Source organism: Pelodiscus sinensis, chromosome 3 (genome assembly GCF_052426305.1).
Source record: "Pelodiscus sinensis isolate ZL-2025 chromosome 3, ASM5242630v1, whole genome shotgun sequence".
NCBI classification, from domain to species: domain Eukaryota; kingdom Metazoa; phylum Chordata; order Testudines; family Trionychidae; genus Pelodiscus; species Pelodiscus sinensis.
The window spans coordinates 200,929,070-200,946,750 of NC_143054.1; the positions used below are offsets into that span (position 1 = coordinate 200,929,070).

At 43.0% G+C, this 17,681-nt stretch overlaps 1 protein-coding gene across 21 annotated transcripts in view; it reads right to left on the bottom strand.

The window, feature by feature from the left end:
• The window catches only part of BCL2L11 (BCL2 like 11), a 151,309-nt gene that overhangs the window by 9,502 nt on the left and 124,126 nt on the right, over nucleotides 1–17,681 (bottom strand). For 17 of the 21 annotated variants that reach the window (XR_016349313.1, XR_016349311.1, XR_016349319.1 and 14 more), the window contains 2 exons: nucleotides 8,420–8,532; nucleotides 6,878–7,076 (listed from right to left, as the gene is read on the bottom strand). Coding sequence is in view for 4 of the 21 variants with exons in the window: in XM_089777589.1 (XP_089633715.1) it covers nucleotides 8,420–8,532 (113 nt within the window). In the remaining 17 variants the exon portion in view is untranslated. The remainder of the gene's footprint in view (nucleotides 1–6,877; nucleotides 7,077–8,419; nucleotides 8,533–17,681) is intronic. The other 4 variants (XM_089777589.1, XM_089777592.1, XM_089777591.1 and 1 more) reach the window with 1 other exon arrangement.

The window sequence follows — 17,681 nt, forward strand, 5'->3', positions numbered from 1 at the left end:
CGACATTTTAAAGTTATTATGCCGATGCCTTTCATGTCTTGTGCTTTTCTGCAACATGTTGACTCAATCCTTTACAGAAACTGTTGATGTTGCTGTTCTATTAGCATTACTATTAGCATATTTCTGAGTTAAAATATCAGGCTGAGTGCAGCATGAAAGGACAGTGGGAGGGGGACATACGATGCCAGGACACTGGTAGAGATCTGTAGGAAATGCACACACCCGGCTCTGTTCCAGTCCTATTCTACACTGGGCACTCACACCTGCTTGTTACTATCTCGGACTTTCCCTCTGGCACCATAAGCTCCTGTGACTCAGTTTGAGCACCTTGTGTCATTACAGCAGGAGCTGTACCAGCCTTAACAAAGACGAACACAAGATCTGAGAGCTGTAACTATTCCTTTTAGGCAACTAGGGTTTATGCTGTCTCCTTTCTGTGGGATTCTGCACTGCTTCCATGGCAAGCCACGACAGAAGGGAGTGAGCAACATACATAACTGTACTCCCCAATCTCAGCTAGAGCAATAGTGTGCATTTTAATGTAGACTGCTGGTCTCTTCGCATATGCTGCCTGATGCAGTTGTGCTGCCTTATTCACAACAAATAATCAGGGCAACAGCAATGAAAAGACTGGCGATTTAGCTCAGGAGAGGAGTTATTTATCCTTCAATGGCTATGCACTGCCCCCCTAACAAAATTAACGGATTCCAAACAAAAGACATAAGCTTCAATACCTTTCTCTCTGTGCTGCTACTGTGTAAAATAAGAAGATACATTCATATTTAGTGCAGGAAATTCATGTCTGCACATGCCCTTGACACAGAGATAAGGTTTTCCTACTCATGGTTCTATCTAGTTGTGTGACATAATGAATGGTCATTATTACACTTACATAGCTTCCAACCTACAGAGTAAGACAGGAGACCTTCCTTCCCCCTCTTGCCTGCTGATGCTGAAATAATACCCTCGGGCTCTCTCTAATCCACCCCCTACTCCTACGCCCCACGATTAGCCCTTTAGAACTCTGGTGGCCAGGAGCAGCCAGACAAAACTGGCCATTGCAGCCAATCACATAGCAGGGTTTGTGTGTCTGCAGCCCGCCATGTCTCTTCTCCTCCACTGTGTGATCAATGTCCAGCAAATTACAGTCAGAAGAAGTGCTTCAGGCAGTTCAGCAGACAACCAGGGATTCGAGACACAAGGGAAGCGAAGATTGATAATGCAGGTATTACGGATGTTAAATTGTTATCTGGCTAATCGTGTAGTTGATACAATTTGTATCGACTACACAATTAGTCGACGAGGACCGCTCTGCCGAGCCATAGCGGGTGTAGTTCCAGGAGCTGGCTCAAGCCGGGACTACTCCGCAAGCTACCTGTGGCTCTGCATTTTAAATGTAGTAAGAGCCATCGGGCACACGAGCCAGGACTGCTCGGTCCCAGGTCGCGCTGAGTCCAGCAGCCCCTGTTCACGGTGATAGAAATTCTTTCACTTTTAATACCAAGGCACTACCTGTAGTTACACGCAGGAATGGGCTTGAAATACAATTTTCAACTCGAGCAAGGGAGCAACGCCCAGTTTTCTTGTATCAGCGGTGCTCAACTTTTCCAGATTACTGGAAACCTTTCAGGAGTCTCATTTGTCCTCAGTACCCCAAAGTTACACTTCACTTCAAATCTACCTGCTTACAAAATCAGACACAAATATAAAAACGTCACAGCACACTCTTACTGAACAACTGCTGACAGTCTCATTTTTACCATTAATTATAAACCAACTAGAATACAAATATCATTTACATTTCAGACAAGTCACTGTCTGTAAGAAATCACACTTTGTACAGTGTTGCAAGTGCTTGTTGTAAAATGAGGCAAATATTTAGATGAATTAGGTATTCCGGAGGGTACATCATGACGACCCTTAAGGGTACAGGTACCCCGGTTGAGAACTCCTGCCTTATACAACATGCATTCTCTCGCTCTCTTCTGGAATCAGTACACAAGAAAAAAGGTCACATAAGGCCCTGTCATTTTCAAACCCCTCCCCTCCAGGCCTAGCACTTCTCTTCCAGCCCCTCCCAACCAAGCAATGCAAGATAGTGATCTCACCCGCCCACCCATCACCCAGCAGTTGGGGAGGAAGTCCTGCGCTTTGCTTCTCCACTCCCCACAGGTACTGACAGAGGGCAAGCACGGGGTAAGCTCTTTTTGTCCACCACACGCATACAGTCAGCGTGAACAGCAATCCGCCTACAGAACATGCAAGCACTCGAGTGCTGGGCCACTGTGCATTGCTGTCTGACAACGTCCACTTGTCCATGCCGAGTGCCATTTGTGCACTACTCGTTCACGCAGTCCTGTGTTTCTAATCGCACTACATCACTTCTGAAGGTGGTTTACTATCACCATTTGCTTTCCATTGTATTCAAAATAAAAACATTTGATCATCCCTCCAAAACCAATGACCAATTAACCCCTGATGAAGTCTGTGGCATTGCCATGGCTCCTGACAGTGGTGTTTCGTTTTTTCTCCACCAGCAACCAATCAAAAGAAAGCACAGATTTTTTAATTTGACAGCCAATATTGCAATCAGCCCTGTTCAATGGTTACTGTCAATGTCAGTCCCATTCGCTATGCTGTTAAAACAGATATAGAACTTTTAATTCTACACTTGCTTTCAACTGGCAACACAGACTAAGCTGAGCAATAACTTGATGGATAAAACTGTATGTTTAAGTTGTAATTTCCCAGATACTCCTCCTTAAAGAAAACAAAGAGCTTACTGACTCAACCACTGGAAAACAATTACATTTCTTCCCACAGTAACAAAAAAGGCTGCAACATGCAAAACAACAACTGTGACGCTATTTAGGTGGCGATAATCCACTGATGTCAATGCCAATAAGTTATGAGCAAACACATTCATGAGGTCCAAAAGTCCCCAATTTGATTAGATACGGCACTAAGGTTTATGTAGCGATCACCACAAACCATCTTCAAGGCTCATACAGGCCACACTTTAAACAAAGAATTTATAGAAATGAAAACATGTACCAATTTTATTCATCTCTATTTTAAAATGGACCAAGAAAACTTACTAGCGACTACACCCAAAGACCTAAAGAGCTCTGTTCAGTGTGCAAACTCGTCTCTTTCATCCATAAAAATTTGTTCAATAAGAGATACTGGGGGCTGTGCTCTCTGCTTGCTACGCTCGCCTACCCCCCTCTATAGTCGCTTTCACTTCGCTGAGAGAGCCTGTAGACACTGATGATGTCATTCTGTTGCCCAGCAGGAATATTCCATCATCCAGCAGGAAAAACTTGAGAGAGACTGACTGACTGACTGACTGACTGACTATCTCACCCACTCTCTCTCTAAAATCCAAGGACCAAATTAGGTACAACATTGCATACATCTACACATCACACAAGAGGTTACAAGTAGCGTCTTACATTTTCTTTAATGAGTATAAAGCATTAAAGCTGGCAACTGTAATCAACTCTGGCCAAGAGGGGAAAAAAGCAGCAGTTTTAAAAGAAATATCTTAAGACAGAAATGAAAACAAAAAAGTGCTTGAGAATCAGCAGCTGCAGAGTGGAAAAAAACTAGATTATTCTATGCTCTAAAACTTCTGTTCAGTGTGTGGGATGTTAAAACTTTCATATGTCACCAATTTCCAGACAAACAGAGGCTACGAACCATTCCTACCCATCCTGCTAGTAGCCATTGATGGACCTAACCTCCCTGAATCTATCTAGCTCTTTTTTGAACCCTGTTAAAGTCCCAGCCTTCACCGCATCCTCTGGCAAGGAGTTCCACAGGTTGACTGCGGGCTGAGTGAAGAAACACTTCCTTTTGATTGTTTTAAACCCGCTGCCTATTCATTTCATTTGGTGACCCCTAGATTTTATACTGTGGGAATAAGTCAATAACTTTTCCTTATTCACTTTTTCCACACCAGTCATGATTTTATAGATCTCTATCTTATCCCCCTTTAGTCTCCTCTTTTCTAATCAATTGTTAAGATATATAAAAATGAGATTGAAAATGAAAATATATGTAAGTTACTGGTATATACATTTCCAGTACCTACCACCTTATTTCAGTTCAGATTTTCTCTTGAACACACGCCAATGGGTGCTAAAATTTGCTCAAGTCCATTAAAATCTTATGACTTCAAACATTTGAGTATAAGCCCCCACAGGAGAAAAGCTTTGCGATAACCCACACAATGTACTACTCTGTTTTCTTCAGAATGCAGTTAGCACATGACTGGGAATGGGTATAGTTTAAATACCACAGGATAATTATACCATATTTGCACAGACGAGTAACATTATCCATTACCCTATAGAATCCAAACCTACAGATTGATAGGTGTTCTAGCTTTGGTGTCAGGTGACTTGTCCCGGTTCCCATGTTCAACTTATAGACAAACATTCAGGCAGGACGAATAAAACAATCAACCCCTAAAATAACTCCTCCATTTTTAAAAAATCAAATCTTAGATTTTCAAAGAAAAATATACTATTTCAAATTAAATTTGTAATTATGACAACCTATGGCTCTTAAAAACAAATTAGAACAGCATTCAAGCACTACACCTTTGGCACCAATGTTTTAAAGAAACGATTGAACTAGCAGAAATCACTGTCTAAGCAGAGTTTGCTAAAAGTGCTAAACCAGAGTGTGTTACCTACTTTCGACAGAGCCTCAGTTTCATCATTTCAGTCTATTCTCCTATTTCAGGTCAATGACTAGTTCAAAGTTGAGAAACCAACCAGGAATCGAAAAAGCAGGAAAGCTTATTTTCCTCTTAAAATGTCTGAACAGAAACAAGATGTGAGGATTAGATCTACTAGTTCCGAAACCTCGAAGGACACAGTAACCAGAAACCAGTTCAATTCACTCACCACAAAAAATACTTAGTTTAATCAGCTAGTTTCAAATGTAAAACATGTTTTCTTGAACTTACTCTTCCCACTTACATATGCGCCAGATATTGGTCATAACAATTTTTGAATGGAGGGTTTCATTCATTTTTAATTTAATTTCCATCCAACTGCAATTTGACACAAATCATGCATATTATTCTAGTACATTTCTGAACTTAAAAAATGTAAAAATTTAATAATCTCAATAAATATATGTTTAGCTATACAGCTGCTTAAATAAATGCTTACAGCTGTAGCATAGCCCTGGTTAGCAAAAGGCAAGTACCAGATTCAGTGTAAAGGACACATTTAGCTGCAAATCAACATGTTTAAATAATTACCGATCAGCATGAATCACCTTTTCTTTAGGAAAACTACTAAAAAGCACAAATACAAAATACAATTAATTTTAAATAGGAGTAGTCCTGTGGCACTGTAGAGACTAATATATATATAGCATCATGAGCAAAACCCACTTCCATCAGATGAGATGATCTTGAGTGGAGATCCAATACATCCACTCAAGATCATCTCATCTGAAGAAGTGGGTTTTGCTCATGAAAGCTTGTGATTATTTATATTTATATATGAGATATATATATATATATATACACACACACACACACACACACACACACACACACACACTTTATAGTCTTTAAGGTACCACAGGACTACTTGTTTTTAAAGTTGCAGACTAACATGGCTACCACTCCGACACAATAAATTTTAAGTTTCCTCTTTGACAACTGACATAGTGATTAAAACTATACTAAATATTACTAAAATTACTAAAGTATCAGAGGGGTAGCCGTGTTAGTCTGAATCTGCAAAAGCGACGAGGAGTCCTGTGGCACCTTATAGACTAACTGAAGTGTAGGAGCATAAGCTTTCGTGGGCAAAGACCCACTTCATCAGATGCATGTCTCATGCATCTGATGAAGTGGGTCTTTGCCCACGAAAGCTTATGCTCCTACACTTCAGTTAGTCTATAAGGTGCCACAGGACTCCTCGTCGTTTTTTAAAATTACTAAAATTATAGCTAAATATTCAATCCATTCTGATTTCATCAAAGCAAGAGTTTAATAAAACATTAGAGTAGTAATATTTAGCTATAATACAACTCTTTTCCTGGGTACTTCTCAAAGTGGTTTACAAGAAGCTAACTAGGACAGTCCCCATTTTACTGATGGGTAAACTAGTGTTCAAGAGACAAGTAGCAGAGAAACTGATTCCTAGTATAGGGACCTTTCCACTGGATCACACTGCCCCAGCAAGTTTGCTTACACTAAGTCAGATATTTGCACAATTGTCAGCATCTTTGTGAATGATATACATCAACCAGTTTCTTAATGGTCACAACTATCAAAATGGAGTTTTCCCAAACATGAACTTTTAGTTACAGTACTAAAAACCTGATTCATTTGAATCCTCACAGCTGGACTACTATATTATTGCCTCCACCTGCTAAACTTTCCAAAGACAGTAGAGGAAATATATTCTTTTAGTGTGTGTTTTTAACCATGAGTTGAACTGGGATGTCCAGTTCTAGCACATTATACAGTACTGCTTAGGTCATACCATAACAAAGAATGTAATGCATTTATCCTGCACAATTAGACATCAGCCCGGAGTTAGCTACCTTTGAACACTATTTCCATTGACCACTATTTCAAGAAACAGTGTTGAATTCATTCTGTGGAAACCACAGAGGAGGCTTGATGGACAGTCAGAAGATAGGAGGACAGAATAGAACGAATGCATCCTGTGAATGTTCTTGCACAAGATCTGATTCTAACCACAATCAAAGGAGAGATATCATTGCATAATGCAGCACTCTACCCAGTGAGATGCTAGAAGCCTACAATTAAAAGAAGTCCCAATCACTTCAAAACGACATTCCACCAATGCATAAAACTGAAAGAAAAAATTGAGCGCACCAAACATCACACTTAACATCCTTTGCTCAAAGCTCGGGCCAGGCAGAATTCTCCAGCGGGAGAACATAGGACTGCACTGGCTCTTTTATGCTGCCACGGCATGTAAAATCAACGGAAGGAAAGGAAACTGCCTTCCCCCAACAGAGATAGGATTGTCCAGGTAACAGGAGAGAAAGTCCCTTTCCATCAGCTTGTTCCACTAAGAAAAATAAAAGAAAAACAAATTAAAACAGCTAGAAAAAGATTTTTCTTCACACTATGTTAGTGCAGCTGTGGAATATGCTGCTAAGCTCAGCACCTCACACAAAGTATTAGCAACGCCCAGGAGAGAAAGAAAGGGGTGCAGAGAATTAGATGGCATAGAAGAGGAGAACAGGGCCCCACAGGTCAAGCAGCAGCCTGGGATGAGAACACGTTGCACTGAGATTGAGACAAGTGAAGCCGCCCTGCCCCCCAAGAAAGTCAAGCTAGGGACAATTCTATATGGATTTTCTGTTTTAAAAAAGTAGAATATTCTTGTGTTACTGACTTCACACAAGCCAGTTCAGAATCCAAGCAGCTAACATATTCTCTCACTTGATCAATAGGGACCTTGGGTTCAGTGCACCCGGTTCTGCTGCCCTCGGCACGCAGCAGATTAGGCTACGAGGGGCTGTAATACTTAGGTCTAATTAGTGATAGAAATGTAGCCGTGTTAGTCTGGTGTAGCTGAAGCAAAATGCAGGACTATGAAGCACTTTAAAGACTAACAAGATGGTTTATTAGATGATGGGCTTTCGTGGGCCACACCCACTTCCTCAGATCTAATAGTGGAAGAAATATGGTTGTGACTATTTTCTTCCACTATCTTATCTGAGGAAGTGGGTCTGGCCCACGAAAGCTCATCATCTAATAAACCATCTTGTTAGTCTTTAAAGTGCTACATAGTCCTGCATTTTGCTAGGTCTAATTAGGCTTGTTGGGATTAGCATGAGGGTTGCTGGGTGGTGCTAGTGTGCTACGATACACAGGTCACACAAATGATCAGGTGGTCCCTGCTGGCCTTAAACTTTTTGACTGTGACCTAGTGACACCTCTGCTTAGTGTAGGTCTCATCTCAAAAGAGTGAAAGCACAAGGTAATGGCTAGAAATCACACGTGTAAACATGCAAGCAGTGCAGAATTCACATTGGAAAGCCATGCAAATCTTTTTTTTCCACTTAGTTCCTTCTAAAAACAATTGTTCTAGCTTCTGTGCACTGTGCCTCACGTTCATGAAGGCAGAATTTTACACCAAGTACTTTGACTTAGGGGAAGATATACTGTATACATCATAGAAAAGAGGACGATTCCCAGTTAAGTAAAAAAACCTCAAAATAACCTTCACAATGGAGTGGTGGCTAGTGGCTCTGTAAAGTAAGTATTACATACTTATCCACAAAGTTAATGTTACAAACCTCTCTGAACATTTGGGAACATGAAACAACTTCTGGAAACATGTCTTGTTGCAAATATTATAACCCTTTCCCAGTCTGCGTGTAAGGAAACAGAAAATAGCGTTACCCTTCTTGGGCAGTAAGAGGCATTAAACTCATCTCCAATTCGCCGCAGCTCCTGTGCAATCCATATTTCTGGCTGCATGTCTTCACGTATTGAGGGGGACTCCCACCTGGAAGCTGCATCAGAACAGAAATAAAGAGCACGTTGAAACGGCCACACGTTACTTGTTGACATTTATCTGCAACAATTAAAAACTTATTCAGTCAAAAGTTTGTGGACTATGTTTTTGAGAGTGCGATTTTTAACGACCACTGGAAGCTATAAAAGCCAGCAAGGCAAAATTTGCCTGCAATTCGGTGTCTCTGAAGACACCAAGCAATCAGAATTCTAGCTCTTGGGTCTTAGCTCTCTAGCATGACACAGGCGGATCTGAGGGCAGCAGTAGTAGGGTAAATCATGATCCAGACTCATCCTCGCCTTTGCATGCCACCCATAGAGCTATAACCACTGCGCTCTAAACACTTCAGTCAGTGCTCTTCACTGAACAGAAGGTGAAACTCACAAAACAAGCCAATTAAAGAGAGAGAAAAAGAAAGAGACAAGTCAGGTGTAAGCTCTTGAACAGCTAGCAAAGCAGCATCAAATAAGAGGAGGAGAGGTGGGAAGACGACCGCAGGAATGATATTGTCAGAGAAGCAGAATCACATGCAAATAACCATCTCTTCTCTAAAGGTTCTGCCAAGATTTGCACCTGTGGAGAACATACAGCTTGCAGCATGTCTCAAGGGAAAAGACAGAAAGTTCTGCAACAAGGCTAGCATCAACAGTGAGGTGAGAAATTACAATACTGGGAACAATAAATCTAAGCACATATTTCAACAGAAAACGAGGACTTCATCCTTTCCGTATGTCCTGGCAGACCTGCAACAGTCAAGTCTACAAAAGAAAGCTGAGATTTCAGAGAAGAAACAGTAACCAAAAAGAAGGGTCAGGACTCAGGGGAGCAAGGCTGGGTTAAGCAGAATCAGAAATGGCACCCTGCAGCTACACTGAAAAGTGTAAACAGAAGTGTGGCCCTGGCATGAGTGCTAGGAGAGAGCTCCCCCAGGGCTCTATGTAAGCCACCTCCACAAGGAGTAGCTAGCTGCTCTGGGAGCACGGCTCTCAGTGCTGTAGCCTGGTTCCCACCAGTGCTTTACAGCACTGTAAATTGCTGCGTACAGTTGTGGGTGTTTTTTCACACCCCCGAATCAGAAAGTTACAGCACTAAAGTGCCAGTGTATACATAGCCATAGTAAATGTAAGTGTTTGGAGAGAGGACCATGTAGCTACTGTATAGGACAGTGTTTCTTAAACTTTTTAAGACTGAGGAACAACAAACCATTTTTTTTAAAATGAGGAACACCAAGGATTTTTTGTTGAGCACACCTCTGACTGCCTCGCAGCACACTGGTTTAAGTTTAAGAAACACTGGTATAGGATGTTTGCACTGGGTTCATCTATAAGGCAAACAGCAACGCCAGCTGTTCCTTGAATCAAATGAGACTTGGGATAAGAATACACTACCAAACTGACTGACCACCAGATCAGAATGAGGGCATGACTGAAATGCTCAGGGAAATTAGAGAGGCTACAAAAAAAGAAGCGGGGGGGCAGGAGAATGTTCAATTATCCTGATAGTGACTGAGACCACGTCTTATCAGTAGGGGATGTGAAAATAACATTTCTGGACAACATTAACAATTGCTTTTTGGGGCAGCTACTCCTGGAAGCCAGAAAAAAAGAATCCTTAAGCAGCATACACTGTCTGGTCCAAGAAGTAACGCAGCTGAACTGCTCGGTAATTGTGACTATAATGTCATTACATTTATAACATCCCTATGGAGGGAACAAATACCAAAGAAGCCCACCATACTAGCATTTAACTTCAAAAGGGAGAACTACACAAAAATAAGGAGGTGAGTTAAATGGAAATTAAAAGGAACAGCCACAGGAGTGAAATGCTTGAAAGCTGCACAGAAACTATTTCGAAACACCGCAACAGAGCTCAAACTACATATATGTCCCAAATAAAAAAACAAAACAGTAAAAGGACCAAAATAATGGCACCATAGCCAAACTAAGTAAAAAGGCCATTTGAGACCAAAAGACATCTGTTAAAACTAAAAGTCCAAACTTACCAAGGAAAACAGAAACAAGCATACATTTGGCAAGTCAAGTATATAATTAAGCAGGTGAAGAAAAACTAGCCAGACACACAAAAACAAAGGGTTGGTTTTTTTGTTTTTTTTAAGTACATCAGAAGCAGGATATGGACCAAACAACGTGAGGCCACTGAATGGCAAGTGCTAATGGGCAGTCAAGGAAGACAAGCGGATAAACTAGAATTGTGTTCATCTGCGCAGAGGACCCGAGGGAGATTCCCAAACTTGAGACATTTTGGGGAGGAGACAGACATAAGAGACTGTTACATACTGAGGTGTCAATAGAGGTGATTTGGGAACAGAGAAATTAAACAGTAATAAGTCACCACAACCAGACTATTCACTCGAGTTCTGAAGGAACTCAGTAGTTCTGCAGTTCCATGTCTAGCTGTGGTATGTAACTTATTGCTTAAATCAACTTCTGTACCAGAAGAATGGCAGAAAGCTAATGTGATGCTGCTATTTTAAAAGGCTCCAGAGGCAATCCCGGCAATTATAGGCAACCAAGCAAACTGGATAAAGCTATAGTAAAAAGCAGAATTACAAGACACACAGATGAATAAAACTGTTTGAAGGGGTGAACAAGCATGTGGACAATGGGGATCCAGTGGATATAATGTAGTTAAGATTTCCAGAAAGCCTTTGACAAGATCCCTCACCAAAGGCTCTTAAGCAAAGTAAGCTGTCATGGGATAAGAGGGAAGGTCTTCTCACGGATAATGGGTGAAAGACTGGACCATTAAAGGGAGCAATAAATGGTCCCTTTTCACTGTGGAGAGGGATAAATAGCGAGGTGCTCAGGGATGTGTGCTAGGACGACTGCTGTTCACTATATTCATAAATGATATGGAAAAAAGTGATAAACAATGACACAGCAAAGTTTGCACATAATACAAAACTAAGATAGTCAAGTCCAGAGCAGACTGTGAAGCAGTACAAAAGGGATCTCACAAAACTGGAGGACTCAGCAATAAAATGGCAGATGAAATTCAATACTGATAATGCAGAGTAATGCATAATTCCAATTATACACACAAATGACTGGAGTCTTTAATATTTGTTACTACTCAAGATAGATCTTGGAATCGTGAGGGATAGTTCTCTGAAAAGGTCCACTCAGTATGCAATGGCAGCTAAAAAAGCAAACAAAACAGAAGGAACCATTAAGAAAGGGATAGACAGTAAGATGGAAGACATCCTAATACTGCTATATAGATCCGTGACAGACTGAAGCTTGCAAGCCACAAGTTGCTCTGTAATCTGTCTCCTGGGGCTCTTTGCAGCCTGATACTAAACACTGTGCAATTTAATTATTATCCGCTCCAAGTTATTAACTAATCAGGATGCTTTCATTAGGTTATTAACAAACTGTAATTGATAAAAATACAATCATTTTGCTGTGAGAGTACATACTAAATATTTCCCTTGTGATACTGTATCAATATGAATCAATTGTACTACAATGAAGTCACCCTGCTGTGGCTCTTTTGGGTAATGCGGATCACAAATTTGTCTCCTGAAACACTGAAGTCTGAATATCACTGGTATAAATCCATGGTACCCCCACCACACTTAAACACGGCAAGCAGTTCTGGTCACCCAATCTCAAAAAAGATGCATTAGACATGAGCAGGGTGCGGGGAGGTCAATAAAAACGGTCAGGGTTAAGGAACAGCTACCAACTGAGGAGAGATTAAAGAGACTGGGACTGATGATCTTGTAAAAGGTGATTAAGGGGGGGAAATGACAAAAATCTATAACATCATTCATGTTTTAGAGAAAGTGAATAAGGAAATGTACTGACCCTCGCTCATTACACAAGAACCAGGCGTCACCTGGGCAGCAGGTTTAAAACAAACATAAGGAAGCACTTCTACAAGAAATGCTATTAACCTGTGGAACTTTCTGCCAGGGAATGTTGTGAAGCCCAAAAGTATAATTGGGTTCAAAGAGTTAGTAAGTTCATGGATGATAAGCCCATCAATGGCTATTGACCAAGACGATCAGGGATCAACCCGATGTCCTGAAGCTCCTTAAACTTCTGAGTGCCAGAAGCTGGGTTTGGACGATAGGGGATGGATCATTTGATAATTGGCCTGTTCTGTTTGTTCCCTCTGGAGCACCTAGCATTGAACACTGGCAGAGCCAGGCTAACAGGCTACACAGACCATTGATCTGACCCCTATGGCCATTTTTATGTTCTTATAGTCGTCCAGATTCTGGCCAGCCACGCTATAACAAGACAGACACTGTAACAGCACAATCCAGTCGGTCAGTGCGAAACTCAAGAAGTTGAGGGGACTTCCTAAGGGCTTTAGTCTGCACCAAATGAAGCCCTGCGCCCCACAGGCCTTACGACGCTAAGCACGCGAAGAACCACCTCATGAGGCAGGAAACAGAGGGCACGACAGAAATGTTGGCAGGACGACAGACTCAATGGAGCTGTCCCTCTCCACTGCAGAGTGAAAGTTCTTTTCAGTGGTTCCACACCACTGCCTTAAGCTTGGTTCACATTGGATCAGTCAGGACAGCTTGAAGCTCGCTCAGACTGAGGGGAAATGATGCCCCGCAAGGCAGCAACAGCCTCCCATGGGAGATAATTAAGCTCACAGGAACTGGAAGGCTCAAAAGGAACTTCATCAGCTTCATCAGGGTGACGTCATTCTCCCCTATCACTGGGGGTGCTTAACATGAGATTTCAAATGTCAGGTTGAGAGTGTTTGACAACAAGGAGCTCCTAAGCAGCTTATTTTGAGAGCCTCTCTTCCCACATGACCATGGACTGGTCTCCTTTGAGTCAGTTTATGGCCTTGTCCACACTGGCATGTTTTGTCACCAAAAACGGCCTTTTCTTGACAACAGTGAGAGCATACATACTACAATATAACTTTTGTCGGGAAAAACGCCCAGTTTTAGTGACAAAAAAATTCCACCTCTGCGAGAAACTTTTGTCTTTTCCCCTCCCTTTGTTGTTGACAAAGAGCAAGTGTGAACAGTTTGTTTTGTCAAGAGAAATGGCTTCCGCCAGTATCCCACAATGCCTGCCTTGACAGCTCTGCACAGCGTTTTGTGATTTCTGCTGCAGGCATGCACCCTGCCCTTTCAAAGTGTTGAGTTTGCAAATTAATTAATTCCCGTTTCCCTTTGTAACCGGTTTTTAAAAATCTTTTGTAGAAGGATGACTATTTTGAAATCCATTACTGAATGTCCAGGGAGGTGAACGTGTTGTTCTCTGGTTACAAAGGGAGACAGTGGAACTGGAATTAATTTACAAATTCAACAGTATCAACACAGGATTGAATACGGATCTCAACTGGTTAACACCTTTCAAAGGCAATGTCCCCTCTCTGAACCTTCACATCTCCAGACCAAATACTGTGAATGACCCACTTCCACCCTGACTTGCTTGTGTTAATGAACCTAATCAACTTCTTCCTTGTATATACTCCTTCTTCTGTAATTTCCACTCCAATTCATCTGATGAAGTTGGTTTTACCCATGAAAGCTTATGCCCTAATAAATCTGTTAGGGTATGTCTACACTGCAAAGTTAATTTGCCGTTATTTTGAATAGCGTCTATACAGGTAAACCACTATTTTGAAATAAAATCGAAACAGCAGGGCGCTTACTTCGAATTTGGGATAGCTCAGTGATTTGAGCATTTGCTTGCTAAACCCAGGGTTGTGAGTTCAAGCCTTGCAGAAGCCATTTGGGGCAAAAATTTGTCACGGGTGGTACTTGGTCCTGCTGTGAAGGCAGGGGACTGGACTCGACCTTTCAAGGTCCCTTCCAGCTCTAGGAGATGGACAATCTCCATTATTAAAGAGAGTGGTCTCGGGGAAGTCCCCACTCCCAGGGATAGCTGGACATTCTGACCATGACCTCTGTGCAAGCACAGCGGCTCTGATGATGCAGGACATGGCCATGGTCATTGTCATCCTCGCCTCGCGGGGGGGGGGGGCTGGGCTTCACCCACTGTGCCCTCAGGGAGAACTGACCACTTCTCGTTTCTCCACAGCTTCTCCACAGCTGCACATGCAGGGCACACCACCCCGCCTGGGACATCCTCCCCCACACCCAAGGGGCTCCACAGGGCAAGCACAACACAGCAGGGGTACCGAGAGCATCACCTGGGGGCCCTGCAAGCCCTGACCTTCATGGAGCAGCGGTATCAGGGCAGAATTAGATCTTCAGTTCTATGGATGGTGTGACAGAAAACAACTCACCCGTCCACATATGTGTGTTGCTTCTATAAGCCTAACTGTGCTATGAAGCAGCAACAACTATAGTACCACTAAAGTGTTCACAAGGAATTCAAAAGAGCAATGATCTACTGATTAAGGTGCCAATTTCCCCAGTCATTTTGCTGAGTAGAACCACATTTAATTAGTTCCTCTGCCTATCGCAGGACACTATTACAACTGTTTCTTTTAGTCCAACAAGACAACAGTTTTAGATTGCAGTACTATTTGACCAAGAAATGTCCAATAATAAAGAAAAACTCATTGTTGTCAACCTAGAAGTTAAAGTTGTGTGGTTTTAGAAGACGGATATGTATGCATTGATATCTGGGAATACATTATTACTGCACACTAAAAAACTATTCCTCAGTTACAAAATTGTAACTGCTTCCTTTTATCAAGCATTTTAATGGAATAACTTAATGCAAGAAAAAAAGCCTGGCTCCTAAATACATGCTTATACATAACTTTTACATTTTTAACAAATATATGTAGTTGACAGTTTTGTTACTCATGTTAAGAAACAGAATTTAATGTAAACATAAACCACAGTTAGGAACTACGCTAGTGAGAGAAATGATCAGCTTTTAACAGACAGTTTGGTGCATGCCATGTTGGAAAACAACTGTACAGTCACAGTCTGGGTCCAGACACCCTAGGACGAAGAAAGAGGTTCTGAACTACAAAGAGTAAGCAATTGAACTGATTGTATACAATATTATAGTACCAAAGAAGCGTATGGAGTAAGCTAGTACAAAAATGGTGAAACACTGGTCATGAATATCACCGAATGATGCACCTATGAGAGGTGTATAAAGAGTTGTGTGTGTGCTGGAAATAAGGTTTTAAAATGCGTTTGGAACCAAAAGACAAACAAGCCTGCCTTAAAGAACTGTGGATTTACCCAACTGGGTCTGTAAGGCACTGTGACGGGGCATCCTCGCCCCATCCCTTATCCACGGCTGGGGAAGCCCTGGGCAGCCACCGCAGCGGGGAGACTCGCCCGTGCGCCACCTTCTCCCACGCCGCACAGGCGTTGCTCTGGGCTGACGTCAGCAAGGGCGACGTCGGGGAGGCCCAGGGCGAGTGTAGGGGGCGCGCAACGTCCCGGGATGGGACGCGGGGGCGCCAGCGTTGGGCGGGGCCGGAGCAAGCCCTCAAGTCAGCCCCGGTCCGTGATAGGCTGGTCAGGGCGGCGGCAGCCATTTGAAAAGGGCACGCCGGTCCGGACCGGGGGAGAGTGGTCCAACCCTGGTAGGAGGGTCCGGGCAGGAGCGGGAGCCCCAAACCAGAGACGAACCAAGCTGCACTTGCCAGGAGCCGTTGCGGCTCCACCAGCAATCCTGTCCGCAAAGGGGAAGGTAGGCGCCGTGGCGGAAAGGCTTTCTCGGGGGAAGGGAAGTAGCCCAGGGCAGAACCCGGTGTGGTTGGCGGGTCGGTGCGTTTAGGCTACTCGCCCCACTGACTGGACCAGATCCTCACAGGGATCCGAGTCCTTAGGGCCCTGGGTTGGGGCCCGTGAGCGAGGGCGGATCAGGGCCATCCCTTCTCCCTTCCGCGGTACCCCTCTTGCCGTACCGAGGGGACCGCAGCGGCGCTAAAATAGGGTTTTGGAGGGCAAGACTGACGTAGGAAAGGGGGATGTGTGGCCGGTGATGAGCACCCGAGACGGACTGTAGGCGGCCCTGTGTGGGACTGAGTGAAGACAGTCGAATAGGGGCACTGAGGCACGGTGCAGGGGAGGCAGTGACAGGGACCCCTCCTGACAGGCACACACAATGAAAGTGTATTTACATATGAGGGAACCAACATTCAATAAATAAATCAATCAAGCAGTGGGGGACACAAGTTGGTGAGTTCACCCTGCAATCTGAACCCCCATGTGGTTTTCTTGGTTTCTGAGGCAAAGACAAAGGACCTTGGGAAATAGGAGGGGAGCATAAAGACATTCTAGCAGTCCATCTCGGAAGGGACAAAGGGAACAGCAACCTCTAACTATGTAAACATTGGATACTCTTGCCTCTTGAAGGGATGAAGGTGCTGGTAGCTTGATGTAAGTGAGAAATTATTTTCAGCAAACAACCTGCTAGAACTAAGTTTGAGAAAGCGTACTTTCTTTGTTTTGCCTTTAACTATTTTATATTATCTCTACGCAGTATTATTTAATAGAATCATAGAACACTGGAACTGGAAGGGACCTCAGGAGGTCATCAAGTCCAGTCCCCTGCCCTCACAGAAGGACTAAGCGCCGTCTAAAAGATCATGCCTGACAGGTGTCTGTCCAACCTGCTCTTAAATATCTCCAATGATGGGGATTCCACAACCCCCCTGGGCAATTTATTCCAGTGTTTCAACACCCTGACAGGTAGGAAGCTTTCCTAATGTCCAACCTAAACCTCCATTGCTGCAGTTTAAGCCCATTGCCTCGTCTTATCCTCAGAGGCCCAGGAGAACAATTTTTCTCCCTTCTCCTTGTGATACCTTTTTAGATACCTGAAAACTACTATCATGTCCCCCCTCAGTCTTCTCCTTTCCAAACTAAACAAGCCCAATTCTTTCAATCTTTCTTCACAGGTCATGTTCTCTAGATCTTTAATCATTCTTGTTGCTCTTCTCTGGATCTTTTCCAATTTCTCCACATCTTTCTTGAAATGCGGTGCCCAGAACTGGACACAAGACTCCAACTGAGGCCTAATCAGCAGAGAGTAGAGCAGAAGAATGACTTCTCGTGTCTTGCTCACAGCACCTGTTAATGCCTCCCAGAATCATGTTTGCTTTTTTCGCAACAATGCCGCATTGTTTACTCATGTTCCTCCCTATTTGTTAAAATCAAATCTAGAACAGCTTCCCCTCTGGTAGCTCTCAACCCTATGAAATAAA